The 21,478-nt window shown below is 39.2% G+C and overlaps 1 protein-coding gene across 3 annotated transcripts in view; it reads right to left on the reverse strand.

The window, feature by feature from the left end:
* LRRIQ1 (leucine rich repeats and IQ motif containing 1) overlaps positions 1–21,478 on the reverse strand; it is a 3,765,329-nt gene that overhangs the window by 961,546 nt on the left and 2,782,305 nt on the right. For all 3 annotated transcript variants that reach the window (XM_044088432.1, XM_044088431.1, XM_044088433.1), the window contains one exon: positions 8,647–8,748. In XM_044088432.1, the coding sequence (XP_043944367.1) occupies positions 8,647–8,748 (102 nt within the window). The remainder of the gene's footprint in view (positions 1–8,646; positions 8,749–21,478) is intronic.

The raw sequence follows: 21,478 nt of genomic DNA on the forward strand, positions 1-21,478 counted from the left end.
CCCCAGCTATTATGTGGGAAAAACAGAAAGAAATTTCAAAAAGAGAATTTATGACCACATTTATAGTGTATCCAAAAATTATGGTAATAACGCATTATATAGGCATGTGGAAAAGATGGGGACTGAACATGAGTTCAAATTTGGGATTTTGGATATAATTTATAACAATCCCAAAGGTGGGGATCTAAAGAAACTATTAAGTTTCAAGGAAGTTTGGTGGCAGCTTTATCTTAATGCAGTAAACCCCCAGGTTTAAATGAATTCATTTCTTGTAAACCCATTCTCGAATGGGATATCAGATAATTGTAACTGATCAATTGTTCTACATTATATATTTCAACTTAGGTATATATATTCACATATATATTTACATACAGATTCATACATACATTAGTATTTAAACGTTATTTAATTATTTTATGTATTACAACACAATAAATATAGATACATTAGTACAGTAATAGGTTTGAATTAATTATTAATGGTCAAATTGTTATGCTATGCATATCAAGTAATTCAAGTCTGGATTGTTTACTAGTATATTCCATTTCCTTGACATATCATTATTTACATACATATTTATTTATTTATTTATTATATTTATTATATTTTTTACATTATTAACAAAGTTATTCTCAACTTAATATAGTTATCCATCATTATTTTATTAGGCTGTCGTATGCATAATATTTATGTAGTGAAACATGAAGAAGTTATGAAATGTTGTTGTATTTCTTTAAGGAAGGAATAGTAGAGTATAGTTTTGGTGCCAATTTTTGTATTTAAATAATGTTTTTTATCAATGAAGGATGTTCTGATGAAGCTCTGTTTTATGAGTGAAAGCGCTTAACATCTAGTTTGTATTTTTATTAATAAATGCGTTCCGCTTGGAAGTATTCAGTGAATTTGTACGCTTATTGGTCTTTCCGAGGTTGCCGTTTGGTTTTGGTTTTAGTTTGATATTACACATCACCATTGATTTTTTACTTGAAACACTGTATTCAGTTCTTGAAGAAGACATATTTTAGAAAAGTTAAAGGATAAAAGGAAATGAAAAGTGGAAAGCCCCAAAGTGAGAGGAAAGCTTGCTGAGCAATCATAAAAAAAGACTAAAACAGCTATGCATCTAACCATTTGTGCAGCTATGGTAGCAGCTGACAGATCTGTTATATAATCGAACATTACTTCTACAACCTTAATTAGATGCAAATCCAACCCCCTTTTTAAGAAAACTGATGTACAGAACTTGAGAGCACAGCTCAATACAGAAAGACGCATTTGTTTAGGCATCAGGGTTAGAAATTATTTCGTAATCACAAAGATTTAAAACCTGAAATTCTCTCACCAAAAGAAAGATGGAGAGCAAAACATTTCAGTTCTTTCAGGAAGTATAGGGAAGATACAAGACATATATAAACTCACTGGCAGTACAGTTGATGAGGCAACTAGGTCAATCTAGAGAAAGCTGTATTTTCTATATTTCTATATGCAGAAAAAATGGGTTCATTAAGTCTGTGTAGAAACTCACAACCCGTTTGCCAAACTAAAATGATAAGACATTGCATGTCATAATGCTTAATTAGCACAACAGGATTTAGTCCCTGGCACTGCTGCTAGATTTCTGGCTTAGATTTCAATTCCCTGGTTACAACAACAAAATCATACTACTCGAAGACCAGACAAAAAAGGAATAACTTGATAACCCGATACCCACTTTTTTCTATCTAACAGGGAGGCCAGAAAAGGGTCAAGGCATGTGCTGCAGTAAATCCCCTCCCACCCCCCAAGCAGCTGGAGATGGAAATAAAATAGAAAAACTGGCACCCGAGACAGCATGCATTCAATGGTACCACAACGCTCATTAAACATCAACATAATGTCCTTTCCTAGAAAGACAGAAATAATCTGTCATTCTTGCCTTACCAGTTAGCAAGTGCTCGCCTAGCATTACTACTTAAGCACAAGTTGCCAAAACCATACTCCATTAACTAGAATAACTGGCTAAAAATTTTTAATTTTTAAACTGGAGAGAAAGGAGGAACAGACGCATAAACTGAGTCAAGCAGAGGTACAGTTTCATGACTGGAAGACAGTAGTGGGACATTCCCAAAGGTATAGCAGCAACACAAAACTCCAGAGAGGAAAAAGCAGGCACGTTATTACTGTGATTGGTGTGGGGGTGCTTTGTTTAAGTATGTCATTCATTCATTCAAACTATGGTATGGGATGTACCACAAACCATTTAAAACCTATTCTTTCTAGCGGTTTTGGCAATGCTTGGAGAGGTTAGCAAGCTCTTGCTTTTCTTCTGATACTATTTTTATTATCTGGTGTTTATTTACAGCCTCTCTTTTACGAGTAGATACATATCAACCTCCCAAGCCTTCAAGGTCAGCCTCAGTTTCCACCTGTTTAATGCCTGGCTTTCTCTCTTTTCATGCTTCCTGGATAATCTGTTCCATTCTCCAATACCATTTTAATATCCTTCTCCATGATATTTCCAGATTAACAATTGCTTCATTTTATTCATCTTCTGAGTCTTTTTTCCAACAGTAACCCTTGTATACTTTGTAAATATTTGCATATACTTTTTGCAGTGTTCGTAAATGGGCCAGATTCTAAATGACTTGCTCTCAGTGTAAGTGACTTATTCCAGTGAAAGTCTGCACTGACTGAAATATTTGTTCTCTATGTAAATGACTTACATAGGTGTAAGGCTAGTCTATAAACAGTCTTACTTTGGAGTCCAGATTCCAAAAGGCTTGCTCTCACAGTAAGTCACTTACGCCAGTGGATACACTGGTGTAAGTGACTTAAACAGAAAGCAAGTTTTTTTGGAACCTGGCCCATTATCTTACTCAATTCTGTAAGATTTGCTCAGTCTCTCTCTTTTTATACAATAATCCTTTACAGTTTTATTTTTCTACAATGTTTATAAATCTCCTGCTCTGTTCTCTAAGATTCTCTTCCACTTTCCACTAATGTCTACTCTCTCGCTCTCCATTCACCTGAAAAACTGGCTTTTATCCAATTACTACTCCTCAACACTTTTCTGTTCACTGTATTTTTCTGTGTATTTCATATACCCACTCCTTTATCTTACCTTCTCTTGTCACATTCTTTTTTCTACTTTTCCTTTTCATACTTTTCAGTATGAAATATGACTGCCTTTTTATTTATATATATAACCTAAATGACAGTTTTTTCATATTGTATTGTTTTTGTAGAGCTTTTCTGCCCAGGCCTCTATTGAAATGGGGACTTGCATGCCTAGTCAGAGTTTCCTGGCAAATAAATGTAAACAATTAAATAACACATATATAACAAATTATAGGTGGTTAAAATTAATTGAGGTTGGTTGGCTGATGTTGTCAAAATTAATTTTGGTGACCACACTGATGTAAAAAAATGGTTCAAAAAGATTAAGTGATTATAAAAGATGAGATGCAGAGCACAGACAGTCTCCTGAAAGAGGCCTTATCTGAAAAAAAAAGAAGTCGAGAAGAAGGATGTTCTCAGGCTTGAAATAAAGAATGTCACAACTGCACTAGAAGTAGCTATGCATGAGTTAAGAACAATTTCATATATGTTGTTCAAACATTCTCATCAACTTCATAGTTCTGAAAATGAGAGCTTTAAGTTTTTGAGAGAGAAGTATCATGACACCATTGCTGGTAAAGCAGAGATGCTATTAAATAAGAAATAAGGATGCTGACAATTATGATCAAATGGTATATGCTGAACAAGTTGTTTTGCTGGAAGATAAGATGCACACATGGAGTTTGCATTTGAGCGGAGTTTTGAAAGAACAGGAAGATACTGGTTTTTGATGTTTGTAAAAAAAAAAAAAAAACAAGATGGTGCAGTGGACTGTCTTTTGCTAGAAAGATGATATGGACTAAGAAAGTATATAGACTGCTATTGACTGAATCTAACAGGCTGAAGGGTAAGCCATGGGTGATACAGGTTCAGTTTGTTTCATGGCATGAAAATGAGTAAATGTTATGGTAGATTTGGCAACCTGGAAAAAAAGTGTAATTGAAAGGACTGTGACTTTTTGCCTATATCATGTTGTATCAACGGTCGCAATTCATGGAAATTATTAACAAATACTGTAGGCATAGGATAAAATATAATTGCATTTTCAGTAATAATCAAAACTGTTTTTTTTTTTTTTTTAATCTGGAATGTAAATATTTACTATTGTGCAATCAGCAATGGATAACATAAAGGAGCTACATTCAAGGCTGGACCATGAAATGGAGGAAGCTATTGTTGAGAATACTGTTCAGACTGGTATTTAAATGAGCTAAGTGGAAACAGAGGATGAGTATGAACAGCAGTCTGAGAACACTGTGAAAAGATATTTAAATGGTCAGCTGGAATACGAAATGCAGTGAGAGATTTTTCTCTATCACACAGCTGCAGTATACCAGATACAGTTGCATATGTTATAGGTCAAAAGGAGGTCAAACAAACAGTGCTTGTATTACTTACAGTAGCATGGTTTTCACTCATGGAGAAGAAACTAATGACTGTGAATAACAATACAATTTTATGATCGTAGCTGTATATTACTTTTTGCTATGGTTACTTTCATAATGAGGAATACTATGTTCTCTCTCTCTCTCATAATAAATAATTAAGTTTGTGAAAGGGGTTTGTTAGCTCACATGGTATAAATATAACATGATATGACTATAATAATAATTCACAAAGTCAGTCATCACAATATAGGTGCAGAATTTGGAAGAGACAAGAAGTGTGCTTACAAATGCATAATCCAGTCTCTGTAAAGAGATAAAAGCATGATTCTATCTTTTATAAAATATAATATTGACTATTGTCAATTCCACTGGCACAGAGAGATAAAATCCTGACTATGAGCACAGAGAGATAAAATCCTGACTATGACCCAGACAACCCAAGCTTGACTAGTTTCTTGGTGCCCAATGGAGCTGGCTGGGAGAGGAGAAGAATGATTAGACTATAGCTTGCTCACATACCTTTGGGGGTCAAGGAGTGTGTGTGTGTGTGTGTGTGTGTGTGTGTGTGTGTGTGTGTGTGTGTGTGTGTGTGTGTGTGTGTGTGTGTGTGTGTGTGTGTGTGTGTGTGTGTGTGTGTGCGTCTGTGTGTGTGTGTGTGTGTGTGTGTGTGTGTGTGTGTGTGTGTGTGTGTGTGTGTTTACGGGCACACTGTCAATGGAAGAATCCCCCTGTTCTTGTTCACAAGGGAGGGGCAGGGCCAATTAATCATGTCATGTAGACACATATTCTGCATTGCAAAGGCCTACTGCATGCAACCCCTTGGATGCTAACAAGCATCCACAGTTAGGACTGCAAATAAAATCCCAAATATTCTTCAGAATAATGACACTGGTCCCAGTACACTTTCCCCTTGACCTGAGGGGAATAGTGTGTCACAGGGCTATCAACCAGTTGGAATAAATGGATTAGCAGAGTGGCCAAGCGAGTAGCTCAATGTTCAAATGACTGAGACAAAAAAAAAAAAGACTACTGGCTGTAAATCATTATTTAATGTTAGGACTGTGTACATTAAATGAGAGAAATTTTCTCTTATGTATCAAGTACAGTAGACAGTATGTGACTAGACTTGTATTACTTGTAAAAGCATGATCTCTGTCATGCAAAAAGACAATACAGAGTGTGAATAATACCTTAATGTTCCATATGTAAGTATTATGGTATGGCAATTTGATTGGAGAAGATTATTTTACTTTTGGCTATACTTCTATGAATAAAGAGGATATATCATTCTCTTTTATGCTGAATAATTTTAATTAAATATGTGAAAGAGGACTGTTAATGCCTAATTGTGAAAAAAATAACACTGGTTTTATTAGCTATAAATGCATGAATCCAATATCTGTAAAGAAGGAAAATATGATGCCAACTAAGGCAAATATAATACAGATTGTGAAATGTTAGGTCTTCACATGTTACGGTATTACAGACTGGTTCAAGAATATTCCTTTACTTTCTGTTGAGGCTCTGTGAAAGAGTGCATTTTATTTCCTCTACATTAAATAACTGCAAATAAAAGTTAAAGTCAATGGTAGGGATATTAGTGTCACAGGGTCTTATCATAATTCATCCTGTTAATTTATATTTAAAACAGTTGCTGGGTTTCAGATAAATAGTGCAATGTGCAAGGCAAATCTGTATAATGAATGGCGGCATGCAGAGTGGGCAGAGTGGGCCAGTTTCGAGACACTGATAGCACTGTCATACAAGGCTTTGAAATACCGCAAGCAACATGTTATGCAAATGATTGTATAATGAGATGGAAGTGAGCAACATTTTGATAATGAGGTCAATGGCAAATGCAAGTGTGGTTAATCTAGCTGGAGGACCGATTCATAAACAAAAACTTGTGCAGCGAGTTCCAACTACCACTACAGCTGCATGCCATAAAATCCTGGTGAACAGAACAAGGCATCTGCTACAATGATAGGGGTAGCAGCAGACTTAGCCGAAATACAGATGTTGAAGGTTGTCCTCTCAGCCAGTAGAAGCAAAGATGTGTGTTGTCATCCCCTGCTCTACCAAAGGATCTGGCTTAACATTCCATTACTGCCACAACATGAAAATACTGGATCACAACTATGTGGACAGAGATACCATAAGGAAGATGATATACATATGCCACCCTCAAATGCAGGCATATGGGATGTATGGAATACAAATCCATGGGAAGACGGACCACTGCTCCAAGAGATTAGACAAAGATTGAACTTTTTACCCAACTATCACCCTAGTAAATATGTTCACCCTCATAGTGGTTACACAAACAGAAACAAATAATCTCTTGGAACCTCTTCCCTTGTAATCCCCCCCCCTCTCTCTGTATATATATATATATATATATATATATATATATATATATATATATATATGAAAATATGGAACTGCACTTTCCTACTGTGTATGTATCCAGCTTTGTAGAAATTGTCTCGTATTTTCTTTCTTTTTTTTTTTTTTTTGAGATTGAATATGTATATCAATTTTTCCAATAAAAATAAATAATGGTCATAAGCATACAATTCAACTTCATTGACATCTAATAATTTTTCATTTAGCAGACTAGATTATTAATAATACTGAATTAATGAAAGAAGAAAAGGAAGAAGCTAAAATAAATTAAAAGACATTAGTCCTATATCAAATCCAAAACACAATTAGTCATTATAGTTTATGATTCTATGAATTGGTATAACTAACATGGTGCTTGTTAAAGGGAAAAGGAAATTTCAATACCAAACATGCCTTTCAAGAATATAACAAGTCTATCTATACCTGTAGAAAAAAAATCTGCCAAATTACAATATATAGACTTATATATTAAAACAAAACCAGGCACACTTTTTAACAGGATAAAATATAATAAAAATATAAGGACAGAATATAAAATAAAAAAAAAAGAAACAGCTCATTCCAAAATTAAAATCAGAGATATAATGGTTAATCTGCATTATTTAATACAGAGACATATGAAGATCATGTGTGACAAGGAGGCTTTCTTTGCCCACTTCTTCACTAACTGTAGTTCAGTGCAGTCTCCTGTTTTCAGTCAGCCTCCTAATTCTCAAACAATCTAATGCAGTATTTGAGAGATACACTCAAACTCTATCTCTGGAGGCAATACTCTCAAATACAGCTGCTACAAATACTGAACAGATTTTCAGAAAGAAACATACAACACAATACAACACAACACAATATCTGTTCCACACACTACAGGACAAACACAGACCCACATATGCTGAGGCTCTTAAAAGTAATCACCACAAACCAAAACCTCAAAGGCCTCCCAGACACAGTAATTACAATAAGTACCCTCAGCAATTTCAAAAACACAATACCAAAGCAAAACCCACATCACAGTCAGCCTTAACTCATTATGTCTCTATGTCTAAGCCCATAAGGTAGACCACTACACAGTCCAACATTTTGGTCATAGGAGACTATACTATGAGGAACACTAATGTCCCACTGAAAAGGCTGACTAAGGAGAGGGTTACTATGTATACGTGTACTATTTGCACAAATGCTAGCTATCTGATATAACAAAAGGCAGCTTATTGCTAATAAACTTCAGAAAACAGTGCTACAGCAGCAGTGTAAAACAGACCTCCTCATTTATGCAAGTAACATTATTATAATAAATCAAACCTAACAAAGTAACAGAACCGGAGTGTATTATAAAGGTCTTCAGAAAAATGTACTGTTAATAATTTAATACATTTATGCCAGTGCTTTTTGGTGCTGATACTTTTTAATAAGTTGCTGTATTTATAGTTAATTTTACTACTGATCCCTCATCATCAAATAATTATTTCTGTAGCTCTTGCTATTATACACCAGATGGACATAACATGGAAGATCACTATTACATTACTATTGTTTTATTGTGTCTATGCTAACAACTTGCATGAGGTCAAGTGCAACTAGACTTTTTCCTTTTTACACCAGATGGGCACAGCTTGCAAGATCACTATAACATTACTATATTTTTATTTCATCTGTGCTAACAACTTGTATGAGGTTAGTGTAACTAGATTTCTTTCCCTTTTTTTACACCACAAGGGAAAGATCCCTATCTCTCAGAGTAAAGATCTTTCTTTACCTTTAAAATAATCCACTCGAGCAGGTTGTACCTTCTTTGGTGGGCTCATATGAGGATGTTTATTTTCATTGTGTTTGAACAATGCCAGTCGCACAGCTGGGTCTAGACAAATACAAGGATAAAGAACTAGATAAGACTGCAAGCACCTCAGTTAACAATAGAAAGCAAATATTAGTTTTGTTTTGGCAGTCATTTAAGAAATTACAAAAAAGTAGGACTTCGATGAAATAAATTAAATGAATACAGATATATGTAAATGGGCTAAGAGAACCTAACATTTTTATAGCAATTTTAAGATAACAGATATTTGTCAGAAATAAAATAGGAACACATTCCTCTGACTTTTCCAAAGAAATTAGTTAATTTACATGCACTTAAAAGAAAACATGGCTTTACAAGAAGTCAGGAGAGATATTCCAGCTTTTGTTGTTTGTTTACCTTTCATCTTTTATGGGTAGTTTCATCTGTGCAAATTCACTTTATCCATAACCTAGAATGGACAAGGATTAAAGCATCTAAAATGGTATAATTCTTCTTTCTCTGCATCTCTCTCCAAGTAGCATATCATGATATATATAATTGAAAGCCCTTCTACTTTAATGAGTGCAATCTGTTGAATTACTGGTTAAAATATGAAAATTGCTGGAATAACATATGCATTAGCATATATTTTCTGAAGTGTACGAAGTCTGGAATTCAAATGTCTCATTATTTAAGTCCTCGATTATTTGCCAGAAAGCCATATTTTTTAAAGAACAGACCAATATAGGAGGCAAAAAACCTGGACAGTCTGCAAAATTCTAGACATTTGAGAGGTACGAGGCAGACTGCTATATCATCTGTGAAGGACAGCATTATGAATGATTGTAATAATCTCAGGAAAAGCAAAACCTCAATAAGAAGCTTTGATGATGGTCTGTGAAACAATGCCAGCCAAGAGTGTCTTGGCAATAAATGTATCACTAGTATGTCAAAATAATAACATCATTTTGAATTCTGCACTAAGATTTGATTTTAAATGAAAAGGTCAAAATTATTGTCAAATGTAATATAGAAATAACTGTCAGTAAATATGCATTTGTTATTTTTCAGCAGTTCAACTATACTGCTGAAATAATTATAAAAAAAGGACTCACTATATCAGCTGGTATATGACAGGGGTCTCTTCTCCATAAGTTGATGGCTGGAATACCCTCCATTGCTTTCTTCAGTTCAGCTTTTTTTTCTCTCTCTGAAATTCTTGTACTTGGGGAGGTGTAGATGCACCACGCATGACATTACAAGGTAGAGTAAGACAGCATGCCTAGACCTGTGTCTACCAGTTTACCTTAACCACTGAGTAAACCCATTCTGTAAATCATGAAAATGATGATAAAAAGTACACTGTACTAACACATGTATACTTAAGTTACAAAGAACTGTAACAGCGGTGGCAGCAGCAGCAGCAGCAGGTGGATGGAAAGATGTCCAGACAAAGGAGAGACGAGACAGTAATTAGACCAAACAAAGAGAATGCATCTGATACTAGGACCCTTCTCAGTTATTGAACCACTAGGAAGAATCCTAAATAGTGTTAAACATTATAACAGGCATGGCATGGATGAAACCTAACATCTGAAAGCTCAGAAGGCTGTGTTCTAAAGTACTAACATAAAAATGGGGGTCTGAATCATGGAGATGATCCAAGCAATAATGCTCACTGGAGGTGACCAATCAGAAGAAACCAAAATGCCCACAGCAGATGTATTTTTCAAACAAGCACTGCAAAAAGCTATACCTATGGTAAGGTGGTCTTTGGTGGCTGTATTTTCTCATGGCTGGTGAGCTTCCTGGAGGCAAAAGATGGTACAGTAAACAAACCACTAGGAAAGGGGTTTCACAACAACTGCCAGCTTCTCCCCTACAGCAGAATGGAGATAGAGAGCTGCATCATCATTAAGAACCCATGCTCTCATTTCTCCCTGTTTTTACCACAGAATTAAACAAGGGGGAGATAAATACACTGGTTTAAAGGCAAGCCTAACAGCACTTTTTGGAGAAAATATGGGTTAGTCTTGACATGCATTTAGTCCTTGTGTATAACCTAGTACAGATCCTAAAAAAATGAGCTCAAAGCTCTGATACCCTTTGAGTAGAGATGATAGTCAACAAGAACAGTGTCTTCCCAAAGATGAGCTTCAGAATTGCTAAACTAGCAGGCTGAAGTGTGAATAATTAAGCCTTTTAATCAATAAATAAAAGCATAAAGTCAAAGAATGGTTCTTTAGAGAAAGAGAGAGATGTAAACTTCTTTAAGGAACTTTTTAAACAACTTTTGCTGGGCCACGGTCCTGCCCTTTACACAGCTGTGACAAATGAAAATAGCTGATATGTTCCATGACTGTAGAAAACATGTATCAAACAGTTGCATAGGTAAGTCACAGCTATCTCCACACTGATTGGTTGAGGCAGTAAAAGCATATGGTCATAACAATCAAATAATATTTTACACTTAGCAGAAGTCTGATGAATGAAAAGAGTTCTAGCAGTTTCAATCACCTCTACCAACCCAGCCAGGGTCTGGCAGCAGCAAAGGATCTAAATCAGAAACCATTTCCTGAGATGGAGCTGAAAATTCTTCCCACCTGATGTCACATGGGCTTTCCAGCTTACACTAGGGTACGGACCTGAAATCACACCTTTATCAGCTAGCTTGGAGGCATTAAGGATAAGCACTGATCTTTCATCTCTGTATTTTGTGAGATGAGAATAATTTCACTCATGTTGACTTAATGCTGTAGATGTACATGGATGAAACAAGTGGAAAAATTTCTGTGAGCACTCTTCTTACAAGTTCTAGGAGGCTTATGTAGAGATTGTTAATGGCCGTAGTGTATGACATTTTAAAGTTATTTTGTGTGGAATGTGGTGGAGATGTTTATGTCAGAGGACTGCCTCCAAATTAGTTAAATATTTGCAATTTTCAGAGTTATTTGTGTTAGGTAAGAACCTGTTATCAGTAAACAAAAAGCAATCTCCGTGGTGACTGAGAACATCAAGTGCTAAGATGAAGGCAACAAAAGGGGTACAAATAGTCAGGTATTCCATAATTTAGATGACAAAGTGCACAGGTAACAAAAATGTGAGTAAGTAGCTCAATTTACATTTAAATTGTGGAGAAGTACACATGCTACAACATCTCTAGGAACTAAAAGCAGCTACTAGGTTCCAGATCTTCTCCACACTAATAAACAGTGCCTATTAGTGGGTAGAGCAGTTGTGTGGTTCTGCAAACAGACAGGAGTGGCTAAAGGAGTGGTTAGTCCCATTTAGTACTAGAGCAGTAGAGTGATATGCTGAATATTAACACATTGCACAGCTTGGGGGAACCCATTAACAAATGTGAAGGACATTATTTTTGAAGAATAGTAGAGATACTAAGCAAACATCTGGGAGCAGAAATCACAACTCTTGGCTTAAATCATAGTGGTTAACAGCTGCGTGCAGTATCATAGGCATGACCACCTGGAGAATCAACAAGAAGATTTGATATATTGGATATGTACCTTGACATCACTGAGTTCCAGGACTGGAGAGATTTTTTCTATCTACTTCAGAACTATGGAGAAGTAGAACTCTTATGTTATTAGGAGCAATGAGCATCCTCCATAGCTCCTACATGCATAATGTCAGGATATGTCCCAACTGTTCTGCAACACCAACTTGGTCTTTGAGTAGAACTCCCTCTGGAAGACAGCTAAAGAGCTACAAGATGTGGCCACACATGATCATAATGGGAACCATCTGTTTTTTTTTTCTTATGGCTCCCCAAGATGGGGCAGTCTCAGAGAACCACAAAATCCATAGACAACCCTAGACTGCATGTAGTCAGGAGTACTGTAAATTGACTGGTGGAGTCACCTTCCTGGAAGACAGGTTGCACAGCTTTGGAGGCAAAACTACCTGATATTTGAGGACCCTCTTCAATGTGAAGGGATACGTCTTCCCTGCAGTAGCTTCCCTTGGAGGAAGACATGTGGGTCAAGGCATGCTTCTGCTTTTGAAGTTCCTTGACCACACCTAGGGAGCACTACCCAAAAAGAACATTCCACAAGAAGGGGAATCCTAAAAGGAATACAGTCTGAGCCATGCCATTCTGTATAGGCACTTCTCCAAGCCTTCTGCCCTACCCATGGAGTCAACAGTGTCAAAGCTGAGTAGTAACCCACTGGACAAGCCATGTTAAGGGTCTTAACTGGCTCCTCATTATCCAAAAAGTAGGAAAGACTCAAATAATTGCCAGTGCTGACCCCCGCCCAAACAAATATTTCATGCATGGGCATTAATGCCCTTCTAGCTTGCCAATATACCAAAATACTTTTTCCCATACAAGTGTCCAGGTTGTTCTTAAAATATCTAAACTAGTACTTGCTTTAATGTAATTTGGTAGTCTGTTCCATGCATCAGCTACTCTGTCAGAGAACCAATTAGTCCACTTCTCATTCCCACAGAAACTCCTACATAGGTTGTCTGATGATTCTCTAGTACTTTTTGATAACCCCACACATTCCCAGAGGTAGTTGTCTCTAAATGCCCTATATACCTGAATAAGATTTCCTCTCAGATATCTGTCAGAGACACTGTACAAGTTCAAATATTTTAGTCTTTCATAATAACTTAAATTTTCACATCCATGAATGCGTTTGGTATATTTCCACCATACTCTTTCCAGTTTACTCATGCTTGTTTTCTTATAGGGTTTCCATATTGTTATTCCATACTTTTTCCTAGACTTTATAAATCTTTTTATACAACCTATAGTTCTGTAATAAGAAGTTATGTACTCACCATAACGTTCCATGTTTGTTGTCCATCTCGCCTATATTCTTGCTGGTTGGGATCAGAACCGAGCATCGGTTCTGACTTGGCCTAATACAAAAGGTCGAGAGCTTCCACTGGCTTGAGGCTATCCCCTATCCCATGATGCTTAGGATTACAAAAAAAAAACTGTCCAAATCCACCATTTTATAAATAGTTTAATAGCTCAGGACATAAACATCATAAATAGCAAAACAAAGCTTTTGAGTAAAAGACTCTTCTTCAGTGTTTAATATATTTCTTTATTAAACACTGAAGAATAGTCTTTTACCCAAAAGCTTTGTTCTGTGTTTTTTTATTAAACACTGAAGAAGAGTCTTTTACTCGAAAGCTTTGTTCTATGTTTTTTATTAAACACTGAAGAAGAGTCTTTTACTCGAAAGCTTTGTTCTGCTATTTATGCTGTTTATGTCCTGAGCTATTAAACTAGTTATCAAATGGTGGATTTGGACTGTTTTTTCCTGGAATTCTGTCTGCTTTTCATCCAAGTCCTTTGATTTGCTGAAGACCTGTTACTTTGTATCCCATGATGCTTAGAGTAGAATATTCAGATTGTGTTTGTAAGTGAAAGCAGTACTATTATCTATACATATTTATACAAATAGCCTGTCTAGCTGAGGAAGAAGAAGGAAAACAGAGACTCCAAAAAACCAACTGCATTTGTATCCGTATATACATACATACATACAAATATGTAAAATTATCCGCCCGATCCTCCAGGAGCGAAGGAGGGGAAAGGAGGGTGGGACGCAAGAATATGGATGAGATGAACAACAAACATGGAATGTTATGGTGAGTACATAACTTCTTAATGTTATGTTGTCCTATCTCAACGTAATTCTTGCTGGTTGGGACAGCGTCCCTAGCACCTTCATCCCTGGGTGGCACAGGAAAACAGACTCTTCAGTACAGTGGATCCAAAGGAAGACCTGTTCTGGGAGGCTACGTCTACTTTGTAATGCACAATAAAGGTATAAGGTCTCGCCCATGTGGCAGCCGCACAGATAGAGTCCACAGGAAGTTTAGCTTGAAAAGTTGCAACCGCTCTTGGAGAATGGCCTCTCACTTTGCCTGGTAACTTTCTGTTATTATAGTTGTAAGAAAAAAAAATGCAGTCTGTAAGCCATTTTGACAGAGTTACTTTAGAAACCAGCAATTCTTTCCTCTTATCTGAAAAGGAAACAAAGATCTGGTATGAATTCCTGTTTGGTCCTATGCAAATAAAAGCGTAGCTGTCTGTGCACATCTAGTTGATGTAATTTATATTCTGCCTTATTGCTATAGTTGGGAAAGAACAGTGGCAACTCAACAGATTGATTTAAATTATTTTCTGAACAAACTTTTGGTAAGAAAGAGGGATTAGTTTTTAATGGTACTCTTGTCTTTTTGGAAAACTAAATAATGATGGCGTCTAGAGAGGGCTTCGAGTTCTAACACCTGTCTGGCAGAGGTAATGGCTACCAAGAAAAGACATGACAAAAATTTTTCATTACAAGATGAAGCAGGCTCGAACGGTGGCAAAATCAAGGCAGATAGGACAAAATTTAGGTCCCAAATGGGTGGAGGTTCTCTGACTGGGGTTCTCAGCAGAATGGTACCTTTCAAAAAGGCCTTGCATAGTTTATGAGACATAACAGACATTCCCATTTCCCCAGTATGGAAACGAGATATGGCAGCTAGCTGTACTCTGATGGTAGCTGCTACTGCACCTTCGTCAAAGAGCATGGAGAGAAATTCTAGAACTGCTGTGATAGGAGCTGTAAAGGGATCTATATTGTGCTTAATGGCCCAGTATCAAAATCTTTTTCATTTACTGAAATACAGTTTTCTGGTAGAAGGTTTGTGGGAAGAGATCAAAATATGTTTAACTGCAGAGGAGAAATCGAAACCCCTGGCTATATGTGGAATTGGAGCAGCCATGCTATCAACTTGAGGGTTTGGATGGACGGATGGAACATTCCCGGTGACTGAATCAAAAGGTCTGGAACTGGGTCCAGAATCCATGGTTCCTTCAGAAGATGGGCCCAGAGGAAGGGGAACCAAATCTGTCGAGACCAGTAAGGTGCAATGAATATCACAGTGCTGTTCAACGTACTGGCTTTCTGAAGTACTTTGGGTTTTAAGGGGAAGGGTGGAAAGGCATAAAGAAGTCCCGGGGGCCAATTGTGTACGAGTGCATCCCTTGGTGACTTCCCCAGTGGGGGTAATGAGGGCAAAGTAAATGCCGTATTTGGCTTTCATGGAAGTGGAGAAGAGGTTGCAGCAAGGCTGGCCCCATTTCTGGAAGATCTCTTCTGCAACTTCTTGTTTCAGGGACCACTCTCATGAGGCAAGAATCACTCTGCTGAGTTTGCCTGCTATCACACAGGATTTGCCCTGGATGTGCATTGGTATCAGAAAAAGTTGAGAAGTGACAGCCCACTGCCATACCCATTGTGCCTCTCGGCATAGGGCGTACAATTTGGTTCCTCCCTGTTTGTTTATGTACCGCACTACTGACATGTTGTCTGTTTGAATTGCAATAGTCACTATCAGAAGAGCGTCCTGGAATGCCTGCAACACATAGAGCACCACTCTCATCTCTAGGACATTGATATGCAAGTGGTTTTCATGCTCTCATCATAAGTCTTGAACAGTCATTCCCAGATAATGCCCCCCCCCACCTGATCTGGGAAGCATCCGTGGTCAGTACAGCAGTCGGTTGCGGGAAAACAAATGGGCGACCCAAGGATAGCTGGTTTGTTTGAAACCACCAGAGAAGATCTTTCTTGCATGAATCTGTAATAATTATCTGATGTGACAGAGGTAGACCTTGCACGGACCATTGGACAAAGAGTAACCATTGAGGACCTTCATGTGCAGATGTGCTAGAGGAACTAGACGAATTGCCGCTGCCATGGTACCCAGAACCTGTAACACAGACCTCACCTGAACCTTTCGTCTTGACATCAAGGTCTTGATTTGACAGTGTACGGACTGAATTCTCTCAGGGGTAAGTTTTGCCACATTTCCTTTGAATCCAACTCTGCGCCTAAGAAAGTAATATACTGTGAAGGCAAAAAGGCTGATTTTTTGAAATTTATTGTAATGCCCAGCTTGGAGTAAAGAAGTATTGTTTCATTCCTCGCTTGTAGTAGTAGATGCTTGGTGGTGGCAGTCAGGAGCCAGTCGTCTAGGTATGGAAACACATGGAATTCTAGACATCTCAAGTGAGCCGTAACCACTGCCATGCATTTGGTGAACACTCTGGGGGCTGTAGTGAGACCAAAGGGCAAGGCTCGAAAATGGTAATGATTGGCTCCCAGCTGAAACCGTAAGTTTTTCCTGGATTGCCTGTCCAATCTTTATATGCTAGTATGCATCCTAGAGATCTATCAAGCACATCCAATCATCTTTCCTGAGAAACGGGAACATAGACTGCAGTGTCACCATCCGGAACTTTGATTTTTTTTTGCAGACCCGTTCAATCTGCTGAGATCCAAAATGGGCCTCCAGTCCCCCGTCTTTTTTGGAACCAAAAAGAATCTTAAGTAGGTTCCAGATCCAATTTGGTCAGTGGGAACCTCCTGGATGACTCTTTTTTTCTAGCAACTTGTGTCCCTCTGATGTTGCATCGTCCCTCTGATCAGGTGGAATGTCTGGAATGGACTGATTTATGGCAGGGGGGGGTGGAAAAGAGAATGTAATAACCTCTGGATATGATTGTCTGTACTCATATGTCTTGAGTGATTTCCAGCCAGGTGTTTGGGTACAGTGAAAAGCATCCCCCGACTGCCTCCAGAGAAGAGCAGGCGGGCCTCCTTTCAGGAATGCTGGAAGGGACTGCCAGAGAATGTATCTCTGTCACCCTGATTCTGTGGACCCCCTCTGCCGCGAAGTCAGGATCTTCCATTGTTACTTCCCCTTCTACCTCTGAGGCCTCTGGGGGAAGTTTCACCACGTGTGTCAGAAAAACCTTTTTTGGATTTGTGGAACCATATTTTCCCACCTTTATGACCTTTGGGATAAGGTCTAGAGGGGGCGGAAAAATGGACTCCCACGGCAAACAAGGTTTTCCCTTCCTGTTCACACCTGGTCAAGGTTTCTTTCACCTTTGGTCTGAAAAGGGATGAACCATCCAAAGGGGGAGTTGGTGAAGGAAGACTTGAAGGGTTCTGCAAAATTGCATAAACGCATCCAAGAATGTCTCCTCAAGGAGATTCCTGTAGCAGCTGCCCTGCTCGCTCCATCAGCTGCATATGAAATCAGTCACACAGAGGAGTTAACCAATGAGTTAAGGGTGGAGAGCTGAGAGGAAACTTTATCTGCAATCCCCGAAGGTAAAGTACCCTGAAGAGCATCTTCCAGCTCTTTCAAGAGATCTCTTTGAAGTCTTGTAAAATGGGTCAAGTAATTCAGCGACCGCAGGGTAAAGGCTGCTGAAGAAAAGGCATGCTTTCCATATCTGTCCATAGTCTGCAACTCTTTATTTGGAGAATGGACAGATGAGGAACTCGCTGACAACTCCTTTTTGGTGACCACTGCCACCACCATTGCATCTACCAGGACACTTTTGGTCAAAAATTCCTTTTCTGAAGGTGCTGTAATGAATTTATTGGGCCTCCACGGAACAGGCTCCACTGTATCTGGAGAAGTCCAGGCCTTACAAGATATTACATTCATAAGTTCGTCATGGGAGTAGACACCCGGGAGGTGGAAGGACGGAACCCAAAAGCTTCCAGGTATACCAACTCATCTGCCGAAGCGTTGGTGGGCTTCCAGCCGCCCCTCTGTTTAAGGATCTCAAGGATGTCTGCAAAGAAGACATCCTCAGAGGGGGACCATGGGGACCCTTCCGAATCATCCAGATTGGTATCTGAAATGACGGACTCAGGGGAGTCTATGTGCTTCCTCTTGCACAATCTCTTTTGAGGGGCTTCCTCAGAGGGGTACTGTGGTGAAGTTTCAGAAGAGATGATGCCACCTACAGGGGCTTCCTGGGGCTCTGGGTCTCTGCGCTTGGGGGGAGAAGGTGATGATGAGACCAACACTGACTGGCACCTGTGAGGGATAAGAACCTGGGCCAGAGAGTGGAGCTGTCTGGGGTAACAGTACTCTCTCCATCAGCTCAAAAGCCCCTCTGCCTCGCTCTGAAGAGGCCCTCCACTCTGAAGAGACAGGGGACCGACTCTGAGGCAGGGAGGGTGGCTGCAAAGCCGATGTAAGAGCCAAGTTCAACCTGGCTGAGGCACCAAGGGGTATAGTCGGATCGGACAACTGTCCTTGCTGACTCCACTCCTGGGACCTGACAGCTGTTTGTTGGCTCCTAGACTCCTCAACATCAGATGGAACTGAAGAAGTCAGAGCAAATGTCAGAATCGGCAAACCTAATGGAAGTCTCGGTTCTGATGCCTCCACTACTATCGGACCTAAGATCTCTGGCTCCGAAACCACAGATCAGGTCGGAGGAGGAATCGAGGATGGGGATGGTGCCTTGGATGGTTCTGATTCCTTTGGGATCAGAGGCGATAAAGTTTTTGCCAGCACCGGTGTTCGAAGCAGTCTCTTCACCACCCACTCCATGTCATCGTCAGCTAAGCTAGGTGATCTCAAAGTGGGAGTAACCGGCTCCAAGATCGGAGACGGTCTCCTAGTCAGCAACTGTATCGGCTCCGTGGTCGCAGATGAAGCCAAAGAGGTAAATTTAGATGTGTCCGAGCCAAGAGCCCTTGGTTTGGAAGCTACCACTTTTTTTGGTAGCTCTGAAGTCAGAGCCAAGACAGCGGGTCTTTTAGCTACTTTGTCGGATTTTGAAGAAGAAGAGGGAGATGATAATTTGGAGCTGTGGGATCCCTCTAAAGCTTCTGAGAAGGGAACCTTCAATAAGCCCCTGACAATAAGCTTATTTTAGGCTCTTACAGAAGCCTGCTACTGAATCCATGACAAATGGTACATGGGTCTTGCAAATGGATGGCACCAAGACAATAAACGCAGCTAGTATGCCCATCCATAAGAGACATCTCTTGACTACAACTATCACATTTTTTGAACCCTGATTGCCTAGGCTCTTTCTGCTCTTTAGACATGCCTAAGACCAAAAAGGGTGCTATGGATAGCAACTATGAAAATAGCTTGGGCCAAAGTTAACACAAAAACACTGCCAAAAAAAAAGGCTTTAATGAACAACAGCTATGAAAAGTGTTTACAGGTTAAACCAACAACAGCTAGTCTACCAACTACAAGAACACACCACACACATAATTGTGTAAATCTAAATATTAACCACTACAAAAAGAAGAAAACTATGCGGAGGAATCCTCTAACTAAAATGGATTCTCCTAAGCCAAAGGGAAATACACAGGGATAGGGGAGTGACCCTCTAAGTTAAACGGGTTGCTAAGAACCCTCTAACCTAAATGGGTTTGCAACAACAGGGAAAGCTCTGTAGAAAAATGAGCTTGTGGAAGGCAGCACACCTAACAAACAGATGAGGAAACATTCACTAACTAACCAAAAAAACAGTACGAAACAATTCACACGCAACAGAAAAGGCACTGAGAGATTTCCTATAAAAACCTGAGAACTTGAGAATATTGACAGAAATATAACAAAAGAACTACTTAGCCAATGAGCCAGCCAGAAGACACCTCGATAACTTGAGTGGCAAACAAGATCTGGGTATTCGATCTGGGTATTCTACCTTAAGCATCATGGGATAGAGGTTAGCATTGAGCCAGTGGAAGCTCTCAAGCTTTTGTATTAGGCCGAGTTGGAACTGATGCTCAGTTCCAAACCCAACCAGCAAGAATTACAGTGAGATAGGACAACAAAATATCTATTATTAACCAATTGGCTGATATGATTAGAAAAACTTATTGCTGAATCTACTCATATACCCAGGTCCTTAAATGAGTCTACAGTTTTAATCACTGTGAACTGTATTAAATATTCACCTTTCAATGTATGTCTCCCATATCTCATACGCTTAGTTTTTGATGTATTTCATCATCATCATCATCATCCCCTTTTTCCCATTTACATGGGGTTGGGGTATCGTATTAACTGTCGCCAACTCTCTCGATTCAGTGCCACTCTGCTGCCTTCTTCAACACTCATGCCTGACTGTCGCAGATCTTCTTTCACACAATCCATCCACCTCTTTGCTGGATGCCCTCACTTCCTCTTACCTTCTTCCTGTCTGTCCCAAATCTCCCTCACCAGATTGTCTTCTGCTTTTCTACACATGTGCCCATACCATCGTAATCTGTTTTCTTTGATCTTTTCTGTAATTGGAGCTACTTTGGCTTCTGCTCTTATGTCCTCATTTCTTCGCCTGTCCCGCAGTGTGCATCCTACCACCTTTCTCAGGCACTTAATTTCCATCATCTCTAGCTTCTTCAACTGTTCTGCCTTTACTGCCCAGGTTTCTGTACCATACAGTAGTACTGGTCGCACCACTGTCTTGTACACCTTACTTTTCAGCTTCTTTGGCATTCTTCTGTCATACACTACACCTGATACTCTATGCCAGTTGGCTGCAGCCCCTCTGATTCTAGCTTTGACCTCTTCATTCAGACTACCCTTCTCCTCAACCACCCCTCCCAGATACTTGAAGCTGTTTACCCGTTCCACTATTTTCCCATCTATCTCTATTCTCAGCTTCTTCTGATTTCCCCAATCTGCTGCCATTACCACTGTCTTATCTGTGCTTAGTTTCATCCCATGTGCCTTCAGATTTGCATTCCATTCTCCTATCCTTTGCTGACGTTCTAGATCAGAGTCTGCCTGTACTGCCACATCGTCTGCATACAGCAGTTTTGTTGCTCTGACCCCTCCAACCTGTTTGCTGATGTAGTCCATTACCAGTATGAACAGCAGTGGGCTCAGAGCTGAACCCTGGTGTGCACCCACTCCCACTGGGAACCCCTCAGTGAGGCCAAACACTGTTCATACTTGAGTCACTGGGTCCTTGTACATAGCCTGTACTAATTCTACC

Source organism: Protopterus annectens, chromosome 11.part0 (genome assembly GCF_019279795.1).
Source record: "Protopterus annectens isolate FY-2018-M chromosome 11.part0, PAN1.0, whole genome shotgun sequence".
In the NCBI taxonomy this organism is placed as follows: Eukaryota; Metazoa; Chordata; order Ceratodontiformes; family Protopteridae; genus Protopterus; species Protopterus annectens.